This window comes from Saccopteryx leptura, chromosome 2 (genome assembly GCF_036850995.1).
Source record: "Saccopteryx leptura isolate mSacLep1 chromosome 2, mSacLep1_pri_phased_curated, whole genome shotgun sequence".
Classification (NCBI taxonomy): Eukaryota; Metazoa; Chordata; class Mammalia; order Chiroptera; family Emballonuridae; genus Saccopteryx; species Saccopteryx leptura.
Genome location: NC_089504.1, coordinates 120,373,703 through 120,393,648, shown reverse-complemented (window position 1 = coordinate 120,393,648; position 19,946 = coordinate 120,373,703). Strand labels below are relative to the sequence as shown.

At 38.0% G+C, this 19,946-nt stretch overlaps 1 protein-coding gene across 1 annotated transcript in view; it reads right to left on the bottom strand.

Annotated features, from left to right (window-relative positions):
* EPYC (epiphycan) overlaps positions 1-19,946 on the bottom strand; it is a 48,142-nt gene that overhangs the window by 10,878 nt on the left and 17,318 nt on the right. Inside the window, exons 3-4 of the mRNA XM_066365751.1 lie at positions 7,999-8,170; positions 490-648 (exon numbers count right to left, since the gene is read on the bottom strand). Of these exons, the coding sequence (XP_066221848.1) occupies positions 490-648; positions 7,999-8,170 (331 nt within the window). The remainder of the gene's footprint in view (positions 1-489; positions 649-7,998; positions 8,171-19,946) is intronic.

Sequence of the window (19,946 nt, the reverse complement as noted above, 5' to 3'; positions counted from 1 at the left end):
TAAAATACAAAGGCATTGAAAATAAATTTTTAGTGATTAAAACACTCATGAAGACAAGAACAAAAATTCTTCTATGTTGGTAATAATTCTTACATTAAAATTTAGCCTTACATCCTTTAGTCATAAAGGAATTATGCTTTAATGGAAGTCTCTTCAAGCATATATAGTATATATATTCTAGATAATATATAACCATGACATTTTACTATTAATGTCACAACATGATAATGAGTTTTGGCCTATAAAATAGTTACCTATGATTTTAATATAGTTGAAAATAATTTATTTGAAAATATCAACAGCTATATTATTTCATGATAAAATTTAATTATTTATTGTTTTTTCTTATCATAATTAAAGCAAATCTTTAAAAAGCATTGATTTATAAGCCATATTTTATATTCAGCTATCATGTTCAGTACCAAGATTTTACAATGCCAAAAAACTATGAGTCTGTAAAGAAAAGGACATTAGCGCTGTCATTCATACTTAGGCTTGCAAAATCATTTCTGTTGATCTTTTTTATTCTGTTAAAGCGGGAATAGAAATAGGCAGTGTTCTTGGGCAGTGGAGGAATTGCATCAAGTTCATGGTCATCACAGTATACAGTGGTACTTATACAGGTACACAGAAGGCAGGTTGGAAAATCTAAAAGATAAAAGCACATAATTATAACTTAGTAACAAAAGCAGTTTCTAACAATGTAATTAGCAATGTTTGTTAAACAAGACTAGAGTCTCATATAGACAATCTTGGTATATTTTAGATTTTCTTATACAGTTTTCTGTAAATGAAATACTAGTCAAATATACCAATAAAAGCTGCTCCAGTGATTAGTATTTTTTGTAATATTTTAAAATTTTTATTTAAATCGCTGAGTGGATACTGCACAATTGTTGCATTTATACTTAGAAATTCTATCTTCAAATGTGAGCATTAATATTGTGGTTTTTATAAATTTAAAGCATCACATATTATGTTTTTATTAGGTTTTTGGTTCAATATTTGAACACCCCACTGAAACAAAATCTACTTTACAAAAAATATAGGGTAATAATCACTAATATTCATTCACTCAGGATGCATTTTTAACCCTTTCTAGGTAGATGGCACTATGCCAGCTGGTGAAGCAGTGATGAGCACAGAGGGACTGAGTTCTGTTCTAGGTTCTGCTATGTAAGATGAATATTAGTCACACAAATAAATAAAATGATGGCTGTGGTAAATATCATAAAACATCATATGAGCAAAAAATATAAATATTTGATCCAATTTGAGAGTCTTGGCTCTCTGAGAAGGTGACACATGAGTTGAAATCTGTAGGAACAAAAGGAGTTGATTATGTGGGTGCAAGAGAATTGTATGCAGACCGAGGAAGCAGTGTGTGTCCAGTTCCTTCACTTTGGAGGAACTAAAAGATGGCTCATGTCACCATAGCACAAAGAGCATTGGAATGTGTGGGACATAACGTGCATAGCTTTATAGGCTGTGTTACAGGTTTTGTTCCTTATTCAAAGTATGGGCTTTGCTTACTAGAATGTTGCTCTGCTTGATGGTGTGGTGGAAGTCTGAGGGAGGATCAGTGGTCATAGTGGATGGTGATGGTTGCTAGAGTAATTGTGATAGAAAAGACAACAGATTCAAAGGTATTTGTTAGGCTGGATTGTATCTCAACATATCAATCTGTTTTTCTCTATTTATTACACACACACACACACACACACACACACACACCTCTCTCCTACTCTCCCTGTTTAGTGGTAATTTAGAGAGCAATAAGCTTATAAGGGAGACAAAGAAGCAATGACCAGAAAGAAAGGACGAAAGTACAGTAGGGCAATATTATGGAGGTTAAATGGAGAAAATACCTAAAAGAAAGTGAGATAGAAGAAAATCAAGGCTACTGAGATGTCGGGTAAATTGAGGACTTAAAAATGTCTTCTGGGTTAGCTATTGCAGTGGTTATAAGAGACTTCAGTAAGAGAATGGAGCGGTGAGGCTGGAAGCCATATTACAGTCAATTAAGGAGAAAGTTGGAGATAAGGAAACATTTACAGCAAATATAGACAATGCCATTGACATACTTGACTGTGAAAAGTACGGAAGGAGAGAGGGTATAACTATAAAAAAGTTTGTGTTGTGTATAATGAGGGATATTGATTAAAGAAGTTTGCAGAAATCCAAAAGAAGATAGGTCAGTGATGGAAAGGATCCTGAGAGGGCAGTAGGAAATGAAGCGCAGAACCCCGTGGGAAGAATGCACATCCCACCTGTGGGGACAGCCAGCCTCTCTGTTCAATAGGACAGCTAGTCATAGGTAAATAGGTAAATTATGTCTGAAAACAGAAAGAACAAGGAGACGCTGACCCAAAGATTGCATTTTCTTTTCTTTTTCTTTTTTTTTCTTTTTTTTTACAGAGACAGAGAGAGAGTCAGAGAGAGGGATAGATAGGGACAGACAGGAACAGAGAGAGATGAGAAGCATCAATCATTAGTTTTTCATTGCGACACCTTAGTTGTCCATTGATTGCTTTCTCATATGTGCCTTGACCAGGGGGCTACAGAAACCGAGTAACCCCTTGCTCAAGCCAGCGACCTTGAGTCCAAGCTAGTGAGCTTTGCTCAAACCAGATGAGCCTGTGCTCAAACTGGCGACCTCGGGTCTCGAATCTGGGTCCTCCGCATCCCAGTCCGACGCTCTATCCACTGCGCCACGGCCTGGTCAGGCAAGACTGCATTTTCTTTGGGAAGCAGGAGATTGAGGAATAAAGGGAGGAGAAGAGGAAGGGTTGTGAGAGTTGAGATGAGGAGAAAGTGAAATAAGCCATGAGAATTATTGGAGAAAGTGATAAAAGAACTTCCTGGAGATTGCTCAGTGATCAATTCATCTTTATTTAGCTGAAACGTTCCTAGATTTAACACTGATAGTTCCCTATCTCAGGAACACCTCCCTCACAGGCGAGCAGGGACACTTTGTTGTCTTAATTAAGAGATCAAGAACTAGTAATGCAAATAAAATAAACATAATTAATCATGCTATACAGTTTTAGTATAAATATATCTCCCACTCAGCCCCTTTAGAATTTTTGTTCAAATAATGAAAAGTTTCTCCTATTCTTCATGTTCTTTAGAACAGTGTTTTTTAACTCCTGGTCTACCAGAAATTTCATTCCTGTAAACCACCCCATGATGTATGAAGATTATAGACCCAATGATCTTAGTCAAATTTGATATGTGCAGGGTGCTTGCCACTTAGCCTGAATCATCGATAAAAATACTATTGAGATTGCCTTAAATGTCTTTGGAACTTGTAGGCTCATTTGATCAATCTTTTGTACTGTGCAGAGTATTCAGAAATCATGTGCAATAGACAAAGAGCATTTGGACAAACTTTTGAAATATTCTATGCACAGTACGTGTCAAATTTGGAAATCAAGTACTGGCTTGTCCCTGTTTCACTGTTATGCGCAGTAACATAAAATTTTATTCGTTGTGTGTTTCTGTGTCTGGCTGGCTATGTTGCTGGCCTGTAAGTGTAAAAAGGTTGAAAACCACTGCTTTAGAGTATCAGAAAAGGGTAAAGAAAAACACCCTGGCTATCTAATCTTAACACGTAAGAAGAAGGAAATTATACTGTAAATTGGTTGACTATCTCAACTCTTGATTTGTCTCCCACTGAGTCTGAATTTCCTAAGAACAAGTTTCTAGGGAGCACTGGATTGCAGAAGAGTGGGGACAACATTCATTCAAAGATCTTATGTATTTTATTGACACCATACTCAGCAGTGAGCTGTTATATTTTAGGAAACGTTCCTATTTTCAACTTGTAAACTTTTTAAGACCTTTCTGCATTTTACATGTGTGTGACTTGAATGGTGTTATCAGTGTCTTTGTTAATATTTCCAATGTGTTTTTTTATTAGTTAGATTAATTACAACAATTTTGTACTTCAGTAAAACATTCTAAGCATTGCAACTCCTCCCACAATAAAGAACTAGTAATGCATTTTCTAAGATCTTATTTCTAGCATTAAATAAGAAAATCATTTACAATAACAACTTCAGAAATAAAAAACTATTTTAGAAATAAAAAGCTAGAGAAAAAAATTTAAGAGGGAGCTGTAAAATATTTAATACTTACTGATTTCTCCAATCAGTATAAATTAATATTTGCCATTTATAATTTTTTAAATTAAGGCATTTTATTTTTCTATATATTTATGGCTGTGCTAATTTATTAATAATTTTAGAGTAATTATATTTATTCACACTAATTATAATTTAATTCTAGTTTTCCCATTCATAACTCAAGCCTACTTTGTATGACTTCAGATTATTTTTAGAAATTTGCATTAATAGAGAAAAATGATATTTTGATTTTTAACATTATAAATGTTTCCAAACTATTTAACTGTGATGAATTTATATGATTCAAATTTAATTTCAAAATTTTGAGTTTCTGAGGATGCTTTTCTCTGGAAATTAAAATGTGAATTAAAATATTAACTTTATTTCTCAGATTATAGGCAAATTTTTGTGTGTGTGTGAATAGTCATAGATTTCTTAAATTGTCTCAACCCTGACATTATAGAGCTATAATTTTGACTAAAAAAAATGGGGATAATGCTTTTCTGTTGTTCCCGGTTCAGCTAAAACACTTAAACTTAGGTAAAGATGCCAGATCAGTCAACTTCTGAAGAATCTGAAGTTACTTGAAAGTAAATAATATTCTAGGGATATTTAATTTTCCTATTTTGAGGGTTTTCTGCAGGATACTTACCTTTCTTGGTCATTGTGTGTGCATTTTCCTGGTCCTGCTGTAGAGTATTCTACTGTTCCATAGAATGTTAACTACGTGGAAAGAATATGACTAATCCATTAAAGACTTAGGGCTGAATGGTCTCTGTTTGCATCCCAGAACCAGGAAGCACCACCGCCAGACCTTGGACAATTTTTATAGTATGTTGGCATGTTAGTTTTTCTATTTATATAGTAGAAGTAGCAATACCTAGTGCATAATGGTACTGTGACTCTTCAGAGTTAATGTACATAAAACACTAGTGTCTGGCTCTAGTCAGCATGTTTCAAAAGACAACTATTTACATGACTTATTGGTGAACGGTTAAAAACACATAGAATCAGAGAGTAGATTGGTGGTTACTAGGGGCTGGGAGAAGGAGGACGGACATTTGTTGTTCAATAGGCATAAAGTTTCAGTTATGCAAAATGAGTAATTCTAGAGGTCTGCATTACAACATTCTGCCTATAGTTAAGGACACTGTATTGTACCCTGAAAAATTCGTTGTGAGTAAACAAAAGATAAACTCTTCTATCAAAAATAGAATAATGAGAATTATGTTTCCTATGAGCCAGACACAAATTCAGTCATTTAGTCCTTATAAACACTCTAAAAGGTAATTTTTTATTATCTCATTTTTAGACGAGAAAACTGAGGCAAAAAAGAACAACAAAAAAACCACTGAATGCTTTGCTCAAGGCTGTATGTAGTATATCCAGCAGTTTGTGAAGCTGATTTGAAAGCACTCTTTTTTCTTTTCTCACTCAGTGTGTTCTTTACAGACTTTTCTCATATCATCTGTGTGGGGAAAACATCTGTGTCAGGCTTGCTCACTGGTTTACTGGCTGCAAGCTCTTTGCCTGATTAGTGTGTGAGCACATGACAGTGCCATGTGTGGGTAGTCTGTGTAAGGCTTGCGCTCAGGGAGGATGGCAGATTGCCTGCCTGCCACTCTGAGGGGCCATTTTTACTGTTTGTTTTGCCTGAGAAGTGGTTTTCTCCTGCCTGTGTGCTCATCCAACATTGTAAGATGTCAATAAACAAAGTGGTCCAACGCTTTCCAGCTCAGCAGTTTCTCTACTGTCTGCCTGAATCTGCCACTGGCATTACAATGTGGAATACTAACCTTTAAATTTGTTTCCATGTCTGTCTCCCTGTTCTAGACAAAAATATTTGTAAGAATGGTAGCCATTTTAAGATAAGTTTTGTATCTCCAGAGTTTGGAGTACAGGGATACTCAATAGTGACTAAACCTTTGTAGTGGAAATTCTACTAATTTTTCCACTCCCCCCCAATCAACCTTGGTGTGGTGTGGTGTGTGTGTGTGTGTGTGTGTGTGTGTGCGCGCGCGCGTGCGTTCATGAAAGTATTTTGGTGTTAAGTCTACTTGAATAACCCCAAAGATGGAACCAATAAATTCTAGCAAGAAAAATTACAGAATCATATTTAACACCAGGGACTCCTCTGGATAATGAAAATGCTCTGGTTTAGATCACCTTTAGGCCAGACAAGATGGAATAAAAAGTAATGGGCCACTTTCCTCTTTATTCCCCTCTCTGCTGGTTCCTAGGGCTGAGTGAGAATAAGCCCACTTTCCAACAACTGCATGGATGAGAATCGGAACAGGCTTTCTTCAAACCCAGCATGTGAAACTGTGGCAGGCAGACAGACACGCACATAGCAAAGACCATGGGCCAGGAACAGGTCACCAGAGCAAGGATGACCTCAGCTGTGTTTCAGCTCCAACCCTGGAAAATCAGCAAAACCAGACAAGTAACTCCACAGCCGACCTCAGGACCAGCGGCATTGATTAAGGAAGGCCTGCCCAGTGACAACCAATCAGTGGAGACCACAACTCTGAAAGGACACACCTGGAGAGCTGATGAATATTTTATTGAGATCCTCCCCTGGGATCTCCCCTAAAGTCTCCAGCCTTAAAAGACCTTAGGATGGAGCCCCTACCCCTTGACTTGCGCTCTTCCTTTAGGGAGCATACCAGCACCAATCCCTTCCCCCTCCTCCCCAGGGGCTTTTCTATCTTTCTCCTAAATTTCCCTTCTTTGCCTCTGGAACTTGTTTCCTAAAGCCCATTTCTTCCACCAACTACCAAGGTTACTGAACCAAGATTCTGTCGGCCTCCACTGGTCTAACACCTGGTTCCACTTTCCTTCTGCCGCCACCAACAAAACTAATGGATATGTGATCTCTGGCAAGTCCCTACCCTTTTATTTATTTTTACTTATTTATTTATTTATTTATTTATTTATTTATTTATTTATTTATTTATTGTATTTTTCTGAAGCTGGAAATGGGGAGAGACAGTCAGACAGACTCCCGCATGCGCCCGACCGGGATCCACCCGGCACGCCCACCAGGAGCTACGCTCTGCCCACCAGGGGGCGATGCTCTGCCCCTCCGGGGCGTTGCTCTACCTCGACCAGAGCCACTCTAGCGCCTGGGGCAGAGGCCAAGGAGCCATCCCCAGCGCCCGGGCCATCTTTGCTCCAATGGAGCCTTGGCTGAGGGAGGGGAAGAGAGAGACAGAGAGGAAGGAGAGTGGGGGAGTGGAGAAGCAAATGGGCGCTTCTCCTATGTGCCCTGGCCGGGAATCGAACCCCGGTACCCCGCACGCCAGGCCGACGCTCTACCGCTGACCCAACCGGCCAGGGCCGTCCCTACCCTTTTAGAGCTAGTTAGCACCATAATAATATAAAGATTAATGTAAACACATTCACAGGGAGTCTGTGATACTCAAAGGAGACAGTGCTGAGCATTATGGCCCACAGATGTTATGTACTCTTATCGATGTGAAATGATTACTATTACCATCATTATGATCATTCATTATCAGTAACCTTATCTCCTGAAACTGTTGTGGGCTGATCTCTCAGACATAGATTCAGATCTTGCTAATAGTGCAATCTTTGTTCTAGAAATGCATCCCATCTACCACAAAGGTCTTTCCTTTGAAGGAAAATATTTTCCTTCAAAAAATCTTTGGTTATTTGAAAATTTCCATCATGCCCAAAATGAATTATTAAAACTACTTTATATTTGAATACAGAATACATGTGCATCTCCTGCTTCAATCCAAACTTATTGCAAAAAAAGGTCATGTGGGTTTCTTGTGGACTTGGAGTTTGGCAGTTTTGAGGGATGACCAAGTGGAATTAATTACAATTCAGCATTGATAGACCTGACCTTCATTGGTTTGTGGACCCAGAACCCTGGTGAATTCAGGCTCCTGTGGAGAAGAGCCATCAATCAACCTGGGGGTGGACTCCTCCTCCTCCTCTTCTTCAGCCTCCTCTGGCTGTGGGGGCGGGGTGAGGAGCTCTCTGTTCCCTGAAGGCATCATTGTTGCTATTTCAATCTGAAAAGGAAACAGAATTTAATCAGGCAACCTCAATCACCCCTGTGGCAATGAAACAAATTTCAAGTGTATCCATCTTTGCCACAAGAGGGCACTTATGTTCTGAAGTTCAGGGCTCTTGTCCTGCTTGCCTGGGAGAGCATATGGGGTTCCAGTTACTGCTATTACTGTTTTTAATTAGTTTTGATTCTCCAATCTCAGTGATAGTTTCCAATGTGTTTGAGGGGGTGGGTGGATTTCTAGCACTTTTAAACATCTTCATATGTTTGTTTATTCAGTAATTAAAAAAAACTTTTATTATTTTCTGAACACATGCAATTGCAAGAAAGATTCAAGTTAACCCAGAAGCACCCAGAATCCCACTCACCTGTCTGTCTGTAAAGCCAGTAGCCACGGCCACCAACAGAGCCACCTGGCCCATGCAGGTTCGCATTTGATTCGGACAGACAGTAATGAAACAAGGGAGCCAAGAACTGGTGGGACATTACCTTTAATCCTAGCTCGCACCAGGTGGGCGAGAAATACACACAGTGAGAAAACACTTCCCTTTCCATTCAGGGCTCTCAAAGCCACTGACTTATCCGAGTTTCCTAGAATCAAAGGTTTCTACCTCACCAGCCTTATTCACCTCTGTTCCCCATCTCCTTCTCTCCGCACAAACTCTGCACAAACTGGCTTCTCCTTCAGCACTCCGCCATCTTGGCTGCCTCTGCTGCAATGATAATTTCAAGAACCGAAAGAGAGAGCCCCTGGTCTCCCTTATTTTATAGTGTAGAAATTAAAGCCTTTAAGCCAATATACAAATAAGGAAATCTCTGATACAAAGCCACTTATCTGAGACATAAATGGGATTCCTCATAAGAGTGTACCACCCTACATCATGCAACAGTCAAGGGTGTGGGGAAAAGCTTAGTGTTGAGAAGATCTTAGTATCAAAAGGGTGGGAAAGGAGGACTCCACCTGCTTACAGCCTGTCCCCTATACCCAGTGCAAACTATAAGCAAGAAAACATATACATCGTATTTGCAAACTTATTTGACCCACACTGTCCTAATTCTATTTCCCTTGAAGATAATCACCAATAAAACATTGTTGTGTATATTTCAGTCCTTTAATTCCTTAGTCCCCTACATTCAAATATTCTGTTCCTTTAAAACAACTTATACTTCTTCCAATTGTATTATACTGAAAAGTATCCTTTGCTAAAATACAAGTTTTGAGTACAACTTTTACCAACAATATTTGGGAATGTTAAAATTGGCCTTTTTTTTTTTTAGTGTTTTGAAAATAAGAGGCATTTAGAAAATTTTATAGATACTCAAATAATTTTTCAGGGATTGTATTTTAGATCAGTGGTCCCCAACCTTTTTTGGGCCATGGACCGGTTTAATGTCAGAAAATATTTTCATGGACTGGCCTTTAGGGTGGGACAGATAAATGTATCTATGACCAAGACAAGCATCAAGAGTGAGTCTTAGACAGATGTAACAGAGGGAATCTGGTCATTTTTTAAAAATAAAACATCATTCAGACTTAAATATAAATAAAATGGAAATAATGTAAGTTATTTATTCTTTCCTGCGGATCGGTACCAAATGGCCCATGGACCGGTACCAGTCCATGGCCCAGGGTTTGGGGACCACTGTTTTAGATGACACTTGCTTTTCTCTTCTTACATACATATTTTAAGTAACAAGTTATTGTTTTTAAGATCACATTTTGCATTTAGAATAACCTCTTACTTTTGACTCCCTTCCCTGACCTTAATATCTATTCCTTTGTATTAATAAATGTCTGCCTCCCTGATGACTTTATGACCTTAGGCAGGAAATCTGTTCAAGATAATTGGTTGGCAGCATGCCAGACCCACCCACTGGGGAATGGTTTCCTCATGGCATCTGCAGAAACCCCAGATTTCCCCTTTGCCAGACGGATGGGGCCTCTTGATCCTTTCCACCCTTCTATATTTGCTTTCATTAAACAAACAAAACACACACATAGCACTTTCTAAATCATTTAATGTCAAATACGCAAACTCACATTTTCATGTGTAAAATACGTACATAATTAGGCCAGATATTTTCTGACTATTTTAGATAAATGTTCTAGATAACAGTAACTTATGTAATGTCACTTTTGATAAATTTCAATACATTGCTTCACAAATAAAAAATTATCCTTTAAAGCGCCCCAACACTTTCCTGCTCATTTCTGAACTGTGTGTGCCTCTGAGCTTCTGCAGAGGCTCTGTCTTTCAGGCCTTCCCATACTGCATTAGAGTGGTTCCATCATCTCCTGGCCTCTCCAAGCCTACTAGACAACATACTCTCAGTTATGTTGTGTATCTTTAAATCTCAAGGCTGTAGCGTAATATAGTATATGATTAAAAAGTACTCATTGAATGTAATACAAGAAGTTTGCTTGTCCAAAATATATCTAATCCACAGCTCTGTGCTTAATTTTAGAGCTTTTGCTGAGATGAAGCAACAACTGTGTTAATGCTTACTTTAATGCATTTAAAGCATGAAATCAAACAAAAACTGAGCCCTATTGTATTTGGTGCATTAGGAAGCCGTACATGAAGATATCATGGCTGTAAATCTCTACTTGAGATGGGGCACACTTCCTTAAATGGAGAGACATACCGTCTCCGCCTGCAGGGTCAGAATGAGGCAGACTCAGAAGGAATGGATTTGCAGAGACCAAAAGGAGACTCCAGGAAGAGCGGAAATTGAGACAGATGTTTCATGGAATGGAGGCAGCCTAAAGGGAGAAACACATTCCAGACACATTGCCTTGAATTTTTGGCTTTATAGGAAAAATGTTTGCACGTATCTTTCTTTTTTTTTTTTACAGATAATTGTTTTTCCACTGATTTGATGTGAAGCTGTAAGATCTCACTTGTCATCCACTGTAATAAGGCAAAACAGCTTTTGTGTTTATCAGAAACTGTGTTTGTTCATGCTTACTTGCTATTAAAATGGGAATGTTGAACAACTTTTAAGACTAAGGAAGAGAAATGCATCTTTGGTTCAGCAAAATAGCAAAACTGTAACTTCAAAGTCCTGTGCCTGGAGAGCCTTTTGCATCACAGACACATGTACTGTCACTGCTTTGTAGACGTGATTTAAGCTTTTTTTTCCCCCTGTTATGAATTTTCATAATGGGATAAGAAGTTGTAAGGCAATGCATGCAAAGAAACGAGGCCAGGAAAAAACGATCACCTGGCTGTCCGTATGGCAGACTTTTATGCTTATGCTGCAGAAACTTAAATTTGGGGCCTGACCAGGTGGTGGCACAGTGGAGAGAGAGCCGACCTGAGACACTGAGGACCCAGGTTCAAAACCCCAAGGTCGCTGGCTTAAGTGCAGGCTCACCAGTTTGAGCATGGGGTCGCTGGCTTGAGCAAGGGGTTGTTGGCTCAGCTGGAGGCCCCCAGTCAAGGCACCTATGAGAAAGCAATCAATGAACGACTAAGGTCCTGCAACAAGTTGATGCTTCTTATCTCTCTCCCTTCCTGTCTATCTATCCCTCTCTGTCTCTCTCTCTCCCCTAAAATAAAAAAAAATAAAAACAAACTTAAATTTGGGAATAAACACAAATGAGCAGAAACCATCCCTGCCTCTGTTTCTCAAGCTACAATTGGTTACACTCAAATGCAAATATGTATATGACCAATCCTCTGACATAAATATCCATTTTTTTAACCATTCTTTTTAATACCTCCTAGTTTACTCTGACTTACTTCTTACTGAATTTTCCTTCTAATTTGTTCATGATATTTCTCTAAAGTTTAAAAACACAGTATAAAGAGTTGCTCCTACATATGACCTTGAACTTAGTCATTACTGTATTTGCCTATCTTCTTGACTTACTATCAGGAAGGTACATGTTTGACTTGCTTGGTTTGCAGTAAGTTGTCTATTTCTAGTCTCTTGTTTACCTAGTCTTAGACCTATAGATAATTTATGTCCCAATAGACTATACTTAAGCATACAGTTCATGCCCATGAAAGAACCTATCTATAACAGAGGTGACAAATGCTTAGTACACAGAGAGTGACCTGGGTAGAGTGAAGTCTCACCTCTCGAGTGAGGTTCATGCAGACCGGAGAGATAATAGTGCCACGAGGAGTCCTTTGCCTGCCTTGGTCTCCATACCTGCATAGCCTTGACCCTGTAAGCAAGCCAGCACCTCAATAGCTCTTAGGCTAAACGGGACTGAAATGACCCAGAAGTACCTCAAAATTCTTGCTCCCTGGAGAAATAAGGACTCTCAGTAGTAAATAATTCAGTTAAAGTTCTTGTCCCACATTGTGTATTTAGACTTTTGCTAGAAATACCTATATTGTTGTTAATACTAGAAAAGATTTGAAGCTTTCCTTCCCCCACAGTCAGTAGAGTTGTCCATTAGAAGAATCTTGCTGTAAAAGTACTCAGCACCATTTTTAGTGACAATAACATTTGGATAAAAGTATCTTTAATCAAATCCATTTGCTCCTTAGCAAAATGCACAGCTAAATGCTCTATATAGCCACATTACTACCATTAAGTCTACTTAATGTATTTGCCTTAATTTTATACTAAAGATGTGAAAATATAGTGTATTCAGAAACAGCAGTCACATTTCCTCCTGGTTGGCTTGCTGGCCCCTGACCACCTTCAGTACAGACTTCCTGTTGAACATGTCGACCACACCTGTTTAGGATGATTACAAATCATCTGCTATCATTAACCATTGTGTTTGAACTTATAAAATGTAATGCATTTTACTTTTTTGTATTTTGATATATATATTTTTTTATTTTAGCACTTAATCTGCAGCTAAGTTTCCAATGAGGAACTTAATAAAAATATAATATATGTGTGATGGAAAGAATGCCAATAAAGTATTCAGCTTACTCAGATTTGATTCCTACCTTCATGTCTGAAAGAAAAGATCCCTGAATGAAAAACTGAATTTGTAAATAATGGAAGGTTTACCTCTCTTTGTAATTATTTAATCAAGCATATCTATGACAAGCATTACACTTAAGTTATATAGTCAACTGTCCATTTTACCTGGCAATATATTTTTCTAAACATCCATTGATATCACTATTCTTTCTCTCTGTCTATTGCCATTACTATAATCTATGTTACTATGGTACCTCGTCTGGAATACAGCAATAGTTCACCTACAGGAAGTTAGAATCTCCTCCAATATACATTCACCCTGAAGTGGAAATAAAATAAGAAAAAGGCAAAACTACCAGCATCAACCCATGCTTAAAGCACTTTAATGGCTTTTTGTTCTCAATAACCATAGGAGTAATGGCCTTGCAGAAGCACTCTCACATAATGGTTAAGAGGAAGGATTCAGATTTAGATGACTTGACTATAGCCTACCTTGTCAGTAGGTTGGCAAACTATGGCTCATGGGCCACATGCGGCTCTTTGGCTCAAAGGCCAGCTTAGGAGTACCCTAATTAAGTTAATAACAATGTACCTATTTATATATGATACACAGTTTAAGTTTAAAAAAATTTTGGTCTCAAAAGAAATTTCAATCGTTATACTGTTGATATTTGGCTCTGTTTACTAATGAGTTTGCCAACTACTGGCCTAGTTGTGAGACCTCCCTGAACCTCAATTTCTCTATTTGTAAAATCCTAGTATACATAGTGTAGCTGCATTAGGATGAAAATGTTATGGGACACAAAACACTTAGAATAATGTCAGACACATAGTAATTGCCATAGAAATGCTTGCTACTACTTTTAGAATAAATTCCAAGTTCTTCTACTTATAGGGTCCTCATGGTTTGGCCCTTGTAGTGTCCCCTTCCTCTGTTTCATAACAGCTGTGTTTTTCTCCTGCACTGGCCAGAGCTTATTATGCTGTCCATGCTCCTCCTTCTACAGGACAGTGCACGCACTAATTGTTCTGCTTGGAGCTCCTTCCATTCCCCAGCTTTAAAAAAATATATTTTATTTTTAACAGCTTTATTGAAGGTTTGCATGCATAGTGTATACAACTAGATGACTAGTGATAGATTTCAATGTGTAGTATATACAATTAGATGAGTTTAAACATCTGTGACAGGCCATCACCGCACGCAAAAAAATAGACATGTTCAACACCTCCCAAAGTTTTCTTGTAATTTACTGTTTGTTTAGCCTTCATATCCAGTTCAAGCCTTACTTTCTCTGGGAATCTATTCATGATCTACCTGACTTGGGAAAACATACTTGCTGGTTCTCAGAGCATTGGATTCTTATTTTTGGCATGTTGGCCATGACATTTGTGGTAAATTATTTTTTTAACTGTTGCAATTATTCCTTTCTTAGATTCATGCCCCTTTGCAATATAACTTTTTCAGCTCCTCCAATCAAAGAGTAGATGCTAGTTTTTCACCTCTTGATGTTAGACTGGCTTCTGAATTGTTTCAGTGAACAAGACGTATTTATGTTGTGTCAGTTTTCAAGGTTCTAAGAAGCACTGACTTCCTAACAATCCTGCCCAGTCATCATGTGAATAAATCTGAACCAGCTATTGGAAAGTAAGAGAGCCCATGGAGCAGAGGAAAACCATATAAACTGAGGACAGCATAGTATAGCCAACCCTAAACCACCCCAACATCTGGTTGCAGATGCATGACAGAGCCCATTGTAAACCAGAAGCATAGTGCAGCACAAATTACGGAACTGTGGAAGGCACAGCTAAGTAAATGGTGTTATAAGCCACCAAAATTTGGGATTCTTTGTTATACAACAGAAAGTAACTGATAACAGATTTTTATACTGTATATGTGAATATTTAATTAATAAAGATCTCCTGTGAGGATGAATGTATATTATATGGTTGCTTTGGTCACCATTATATCCCTAGCTCTCTACCCCAGTATGTCTAGCAATTAGTAGGGTGATAAATATTATTGAATCAGTACTGGTAAACGATGACAGCTTTTGAGCAGGGGTCTCTAAACTTTTTACACAGGGGGCCAGTTCACTGTCCCTCAGACCATTGGAGGGCTGCCAAATACAGTGGTTCTATCACTGACCACCAATGAAAGAGGTGCCCCTTCCAGAAGTGCAGTGGGGGCTGGATAAATGGCCTCAGGGGGCCGCAGTTTGGGGACGCCTGCTAAGGGGTGCTTTGAATATCAGAATAACAAAATACTTTAACATGAGTGCATGGGAGATCAGGTGTGACAAGAGGTTAATTACAGCTCAGACATTTCCATGTCTGCCAACGGACCTTCATTGTAGGTGCAAACATATTGTGAAGGGAAACTAAAGGAGGGATGTGTGTTTTGGCTTAATCAGATGAGGCTGGTTTTGAATCTACTGCTGAACCAAGGATTTTGGTTAGATATGTATGGTCTGTATTGGAGAGAAAGGTGAAATTATATGCCTAGAGTGAGAGCCACTCCATGGCACAATTCTGAGATGTATTAACCATTTGGCATCCTATGTGAATGGTGCTCCCTGGATTTATAGAATGTGCTGAGGCTGCTGAGTGCATGTTAACTTTGAGAGATCAATTAATCCTGATACTGAGGTTTCCCTTGTCTTTTCTCCTAACCTGTTTACCTCCACTATCCTACCTCCAATTTTGACATTAACATGACAACTTAGGCAGAGATGGGAACATTTTTATTAATCTTTTCTTTGCTTGTATATACAATTTGGGACTAAAGACAGCACAGTAAATCCCTAAGGAGAGAGAAATTTAAAAAATATATATATACTGAGATCCTAGCTGACTTATTTATAGTCACTGAAAAATGAAATAAGTCCTGGCTGGTTGGCTCAGTGGATAGAGTGTTGGCCTGGTATATGGATGTCCCAGTTTCGATTCCCAGGAAGGCCATAGAAGAGAAGCAACTATCTACTTCTATCCCCTTCCCTCTCCTCCTTCTCTCCCTTTTACCCTCCCACAGACAGTGGCTCAATTAGTTCAAGTGTTGGCCTCTGTGCTGAAGATAACTCGGTTGCTCTGAGCATTGGCCTTAGGCACTAAAAATAGCTTGGTTTATTTAAGAATCTGCCCCAAGCAGGGTTGCCGGGGGAGGGAGGGAAGGAGGGTGAGGGGAAGGAAGGAAGGAAGGAAGGAAGGAAGGAAGGAAGGAAGGAAGGAAGGAAGGAAGGAAGGGAGGAAGGAAAGAAGGAAGGAAAGCTAAATAAAAATGTAATTGTTTTTTATTAGAATAGGGAAAAATGTAGATTTTAGCATATGAAACAGGGTCAAGGAGAGAGTCATAGTGAGTTTCACATCCCAAGAAACTAAATTAACTTTAGATTGTTCTCAAGATGCAAAACTGATTTTAAAAACACAATGAGAAGAGACCATTTCTCCCAAGCTCCTGGGCACAGCTTCTTGACTCCTGGCTCTGAGTGATGATAATGCAGCTAAAGAAAGAAAGAGCAAATCAAAGAAGAAAGCCATCTATGAAATTCAGTTTTGGGAAACAGTTTGTTGTGGCTAACATTGTTTATTGGAGAGAAATATTAAATTTGATAAACATAAATAATACAATCTCTAAAGAGAACATCTCTGACATGGAGAGAAGAGATTTCACTTGATCTGATCATTAGGTAGCTGAAAATAATTAGCATGGATTGAACTCACTCCCTAGGAGAAACTGTTGTGCCATTGCCTTGGAATCTAAGGTCACCCACGCAACATCTCTATGCAGAAGTGCAATAATAGTGCATGTTTGGTAGGTTTGTTAGTGGAAAACAAAAGATTGAAGAACTAAGTAAACTGCCTGAGGTCACACAGCTTCTAAGCAGTTAAGACTCAGATTTGAATCTACTCAGTCCTGCCCCAGAACTGCTTTGCTTCCTTAATTTTGATTCTGTACCTAGCCAAATAAAATACTTCTAAGTAATCTAGCTTTTTATGCACCTTTATTCTGAGAAAGAGGAGCTCTAGAAAGGTAAAGTAAGAATTCTTAACTCAAATGGGCTTTCTTGTTCATATTAAGCCTCATAAGGGTTTTGCAAGGCATCATTCATCAACCTATATATAGTTTGGTCTGATCATTACTGATTATGTATGAATCTGAAGGCTGAACCTTCAGCTGCTGAACTCAAAGGCTGAAGACCATACCAAGGCCCTGCAGGAACTCTGCAGTCAATCAGTCTAGTCTTCTCCTGAAATTCACAAGTATGAAGATGTCACACAACATTAATGTAGGTGGGTTGTAAAATTTAAGCGGCGTTTATTATAATTTTCTCTCAGTCTTGTGAAAAATAAGAATTATGTCAGAATGAAACTTTAGCCTGGTTAAATATAGTGGCTGAGACAATTCCCTGTATTCACCAAGCTGTTTCATTTACCTCCTGGGTCTTCAGCTAAATGTGTATTTTCCACTTTCCCTGTATCTGGTTTGGGTCACATGGCTAGTTCTGGACAATTGAATGGGAGAGGAAGTAGTGTGCCACATATGGTCCTAATCACTAAAACGCAAGTATCATTTCTACACATTCTTTCTCTTCTCTCAATCTGTCAACAGAACATACCACTGGGAACTTGGAGTCCTAAACTGAAAATGGTGAAGTTTTAGAATAAAAGAAGTTTGCATCCCTGAAAAACAACTTAAGGACAGTAAACCTGTCGACCAGCACTGGACCATCCTGTCAGCAAGATATAAATTTTTACTGTGTTAAGTCATTGAGATTTTGAAGTTGTTTGTTAGAGCTGTTAATGTAATCTCCCTCAATATAGACCTTTTCATTTTTTGTTTTCTTATCCATTTTCTAATTATACTGAAGGGACTATTTTTAATATTTTATAAGTTGACTTACCTAGTACATATCATTAATATTAGAAAATAATAAATGCCCTTTTTTATCTCTCTTATTCTGATTTATCTTTTATAAACAATTATTCTTTGATTTTGGTTTCTTGGTGTAGTACTTCCTGACATATTTTACCACCAAATTTGAGTAAATTCTCCATATTTCAACTTTTTAATTTTTACATCTCAGTATTTCATTAACTTGATTAAGTCAAAATTAAATAAATCTATATATTTAATAATTGATTTCAGGTCAAAGAGAGATGAGAAGCATCAATCATCAGTTTTTCGTTGCAACACCTTAGTTGTTCATGGATTGCTTTCTCATATGTGCCTAGACCGTGGGCCTTCAGCAGACCAAGTAACCCCTTGCTCGAGCCAGAGACCTTGTGTCCAAGCTGGTGAGCTTTTGCTTGAACCAGATGAGCCCGTACTCAAGCTGGCAACCTTAGGGTCTCAAACCTGGGTCCTCAGCATCCCAGTCCAACGCTCTGTCCACTGTGCCACCGCCTGGTCAGGCTGTTTTTGGGGTTGTTTTTTTTTATGACAGAGAAAGAGAGAGTCAGAGAGAGGGACAAACAGATAAAAAGAGAGAGAAATGAGAAACATCAATTCTTCATTGTGGCACCTTAGTTGTTTATTGATTGCTTTCTCATATGTGCCTTGAACAGGGGGCTACAGATGACTGAGTGACCCTTTGCTCGCACCGGCGACCTTAGGCTCAAGCTGGTGAGTCTTGCTCAAACCAGATGAGCCCATGCTCAGACTGGCGACCTCAGAGTCTCAAACCTGGGTCTTCCATGTCCCAGTCTGCCAGTCTAACGCTCTATCCACTGTGCCACCACCTGGTCAGGCTCAAATACCAAAATTAGAGGGTTTTTTTGTTTAAGTCAAAATAATATAAAATTATAACATTTCATATGATTTTCTAAAATATTATATACTGTATGTATTTATAAAAAATATAAATGTTTTTTAGTTTCTTAAAAAATATATCTTGATGTACGGTTATTCTTCATAAATTCATAAATCTAAATGATAATGCTTCTTTGTGTTTTATACAGTGTTTTAGTGAAAAATTCAATACAAAAGTAATAAGAGCTGATAATTTGAAAGTTTCATTTAATCAGGTTCTCTCTAGTCTGTTTCTTTTGCAACATCAGCATTTTTGTTGTTGTTCACATGTTCATTTTCTCTCTTTCTTTTTTATTTTTATTTTTAATTTTGCCAGAAAATAACAACAATCTATTTTTAGTTGTCAGAAATATTTTCTACTTCAGTTTTATCCCCGTTTATTCAAGACTCCATTCACCATCATCCCCTTTAGGCTCCAGAAACTTAATAGGTTTCTAATATCTAGTTCTCACAAATATATCATTTAGTTCTAATTAAATGTCCCCAAATAATATTGGTAAGAAACTTTGGCAAAGGCTTTAGCAACATTATCTAACAGCTAAGTCAGTTCATGTTCCCTTTACCCTTACTGCCCTTGTTCTCCAAGTAAGGATGCCAGAAGGACAATTTAGTGTACGCTGAGATCAGTAATCTCATGAGAATGGGACAGGGAGAAGGAGTCAATCACAGTAATTGAAACAAAGTTGTTGGACTAAAAAACAAGAAATTTGAAACCTTGAAGCTCTAGCCCTTTATTTTATGATGGAGTAATTTAGTATTACTTTTTTTTTGAGTTTTAATCTTTCCTACCCTAACACAAACCAAATTGTTCCTTCTAACACAGCCTTTATTGAGGCATAAAATATAATAAACTATGCCTTTTAATATGTAGAACTTCTCTGCATAAAATTGTTATTCACTGATGATAGTGATGATGCTGATGAGAATGATGATGATGATGTATATATTATCATAGGGTATTTTGAATACAAAAATATGTGCATTTACAGAGTATGTACCAGGGAGGACCAGCTTATACCCATTGCCTTTGAAAGAGATAATTATTACATTAACATTTTTTTTACTGCTCAGTATC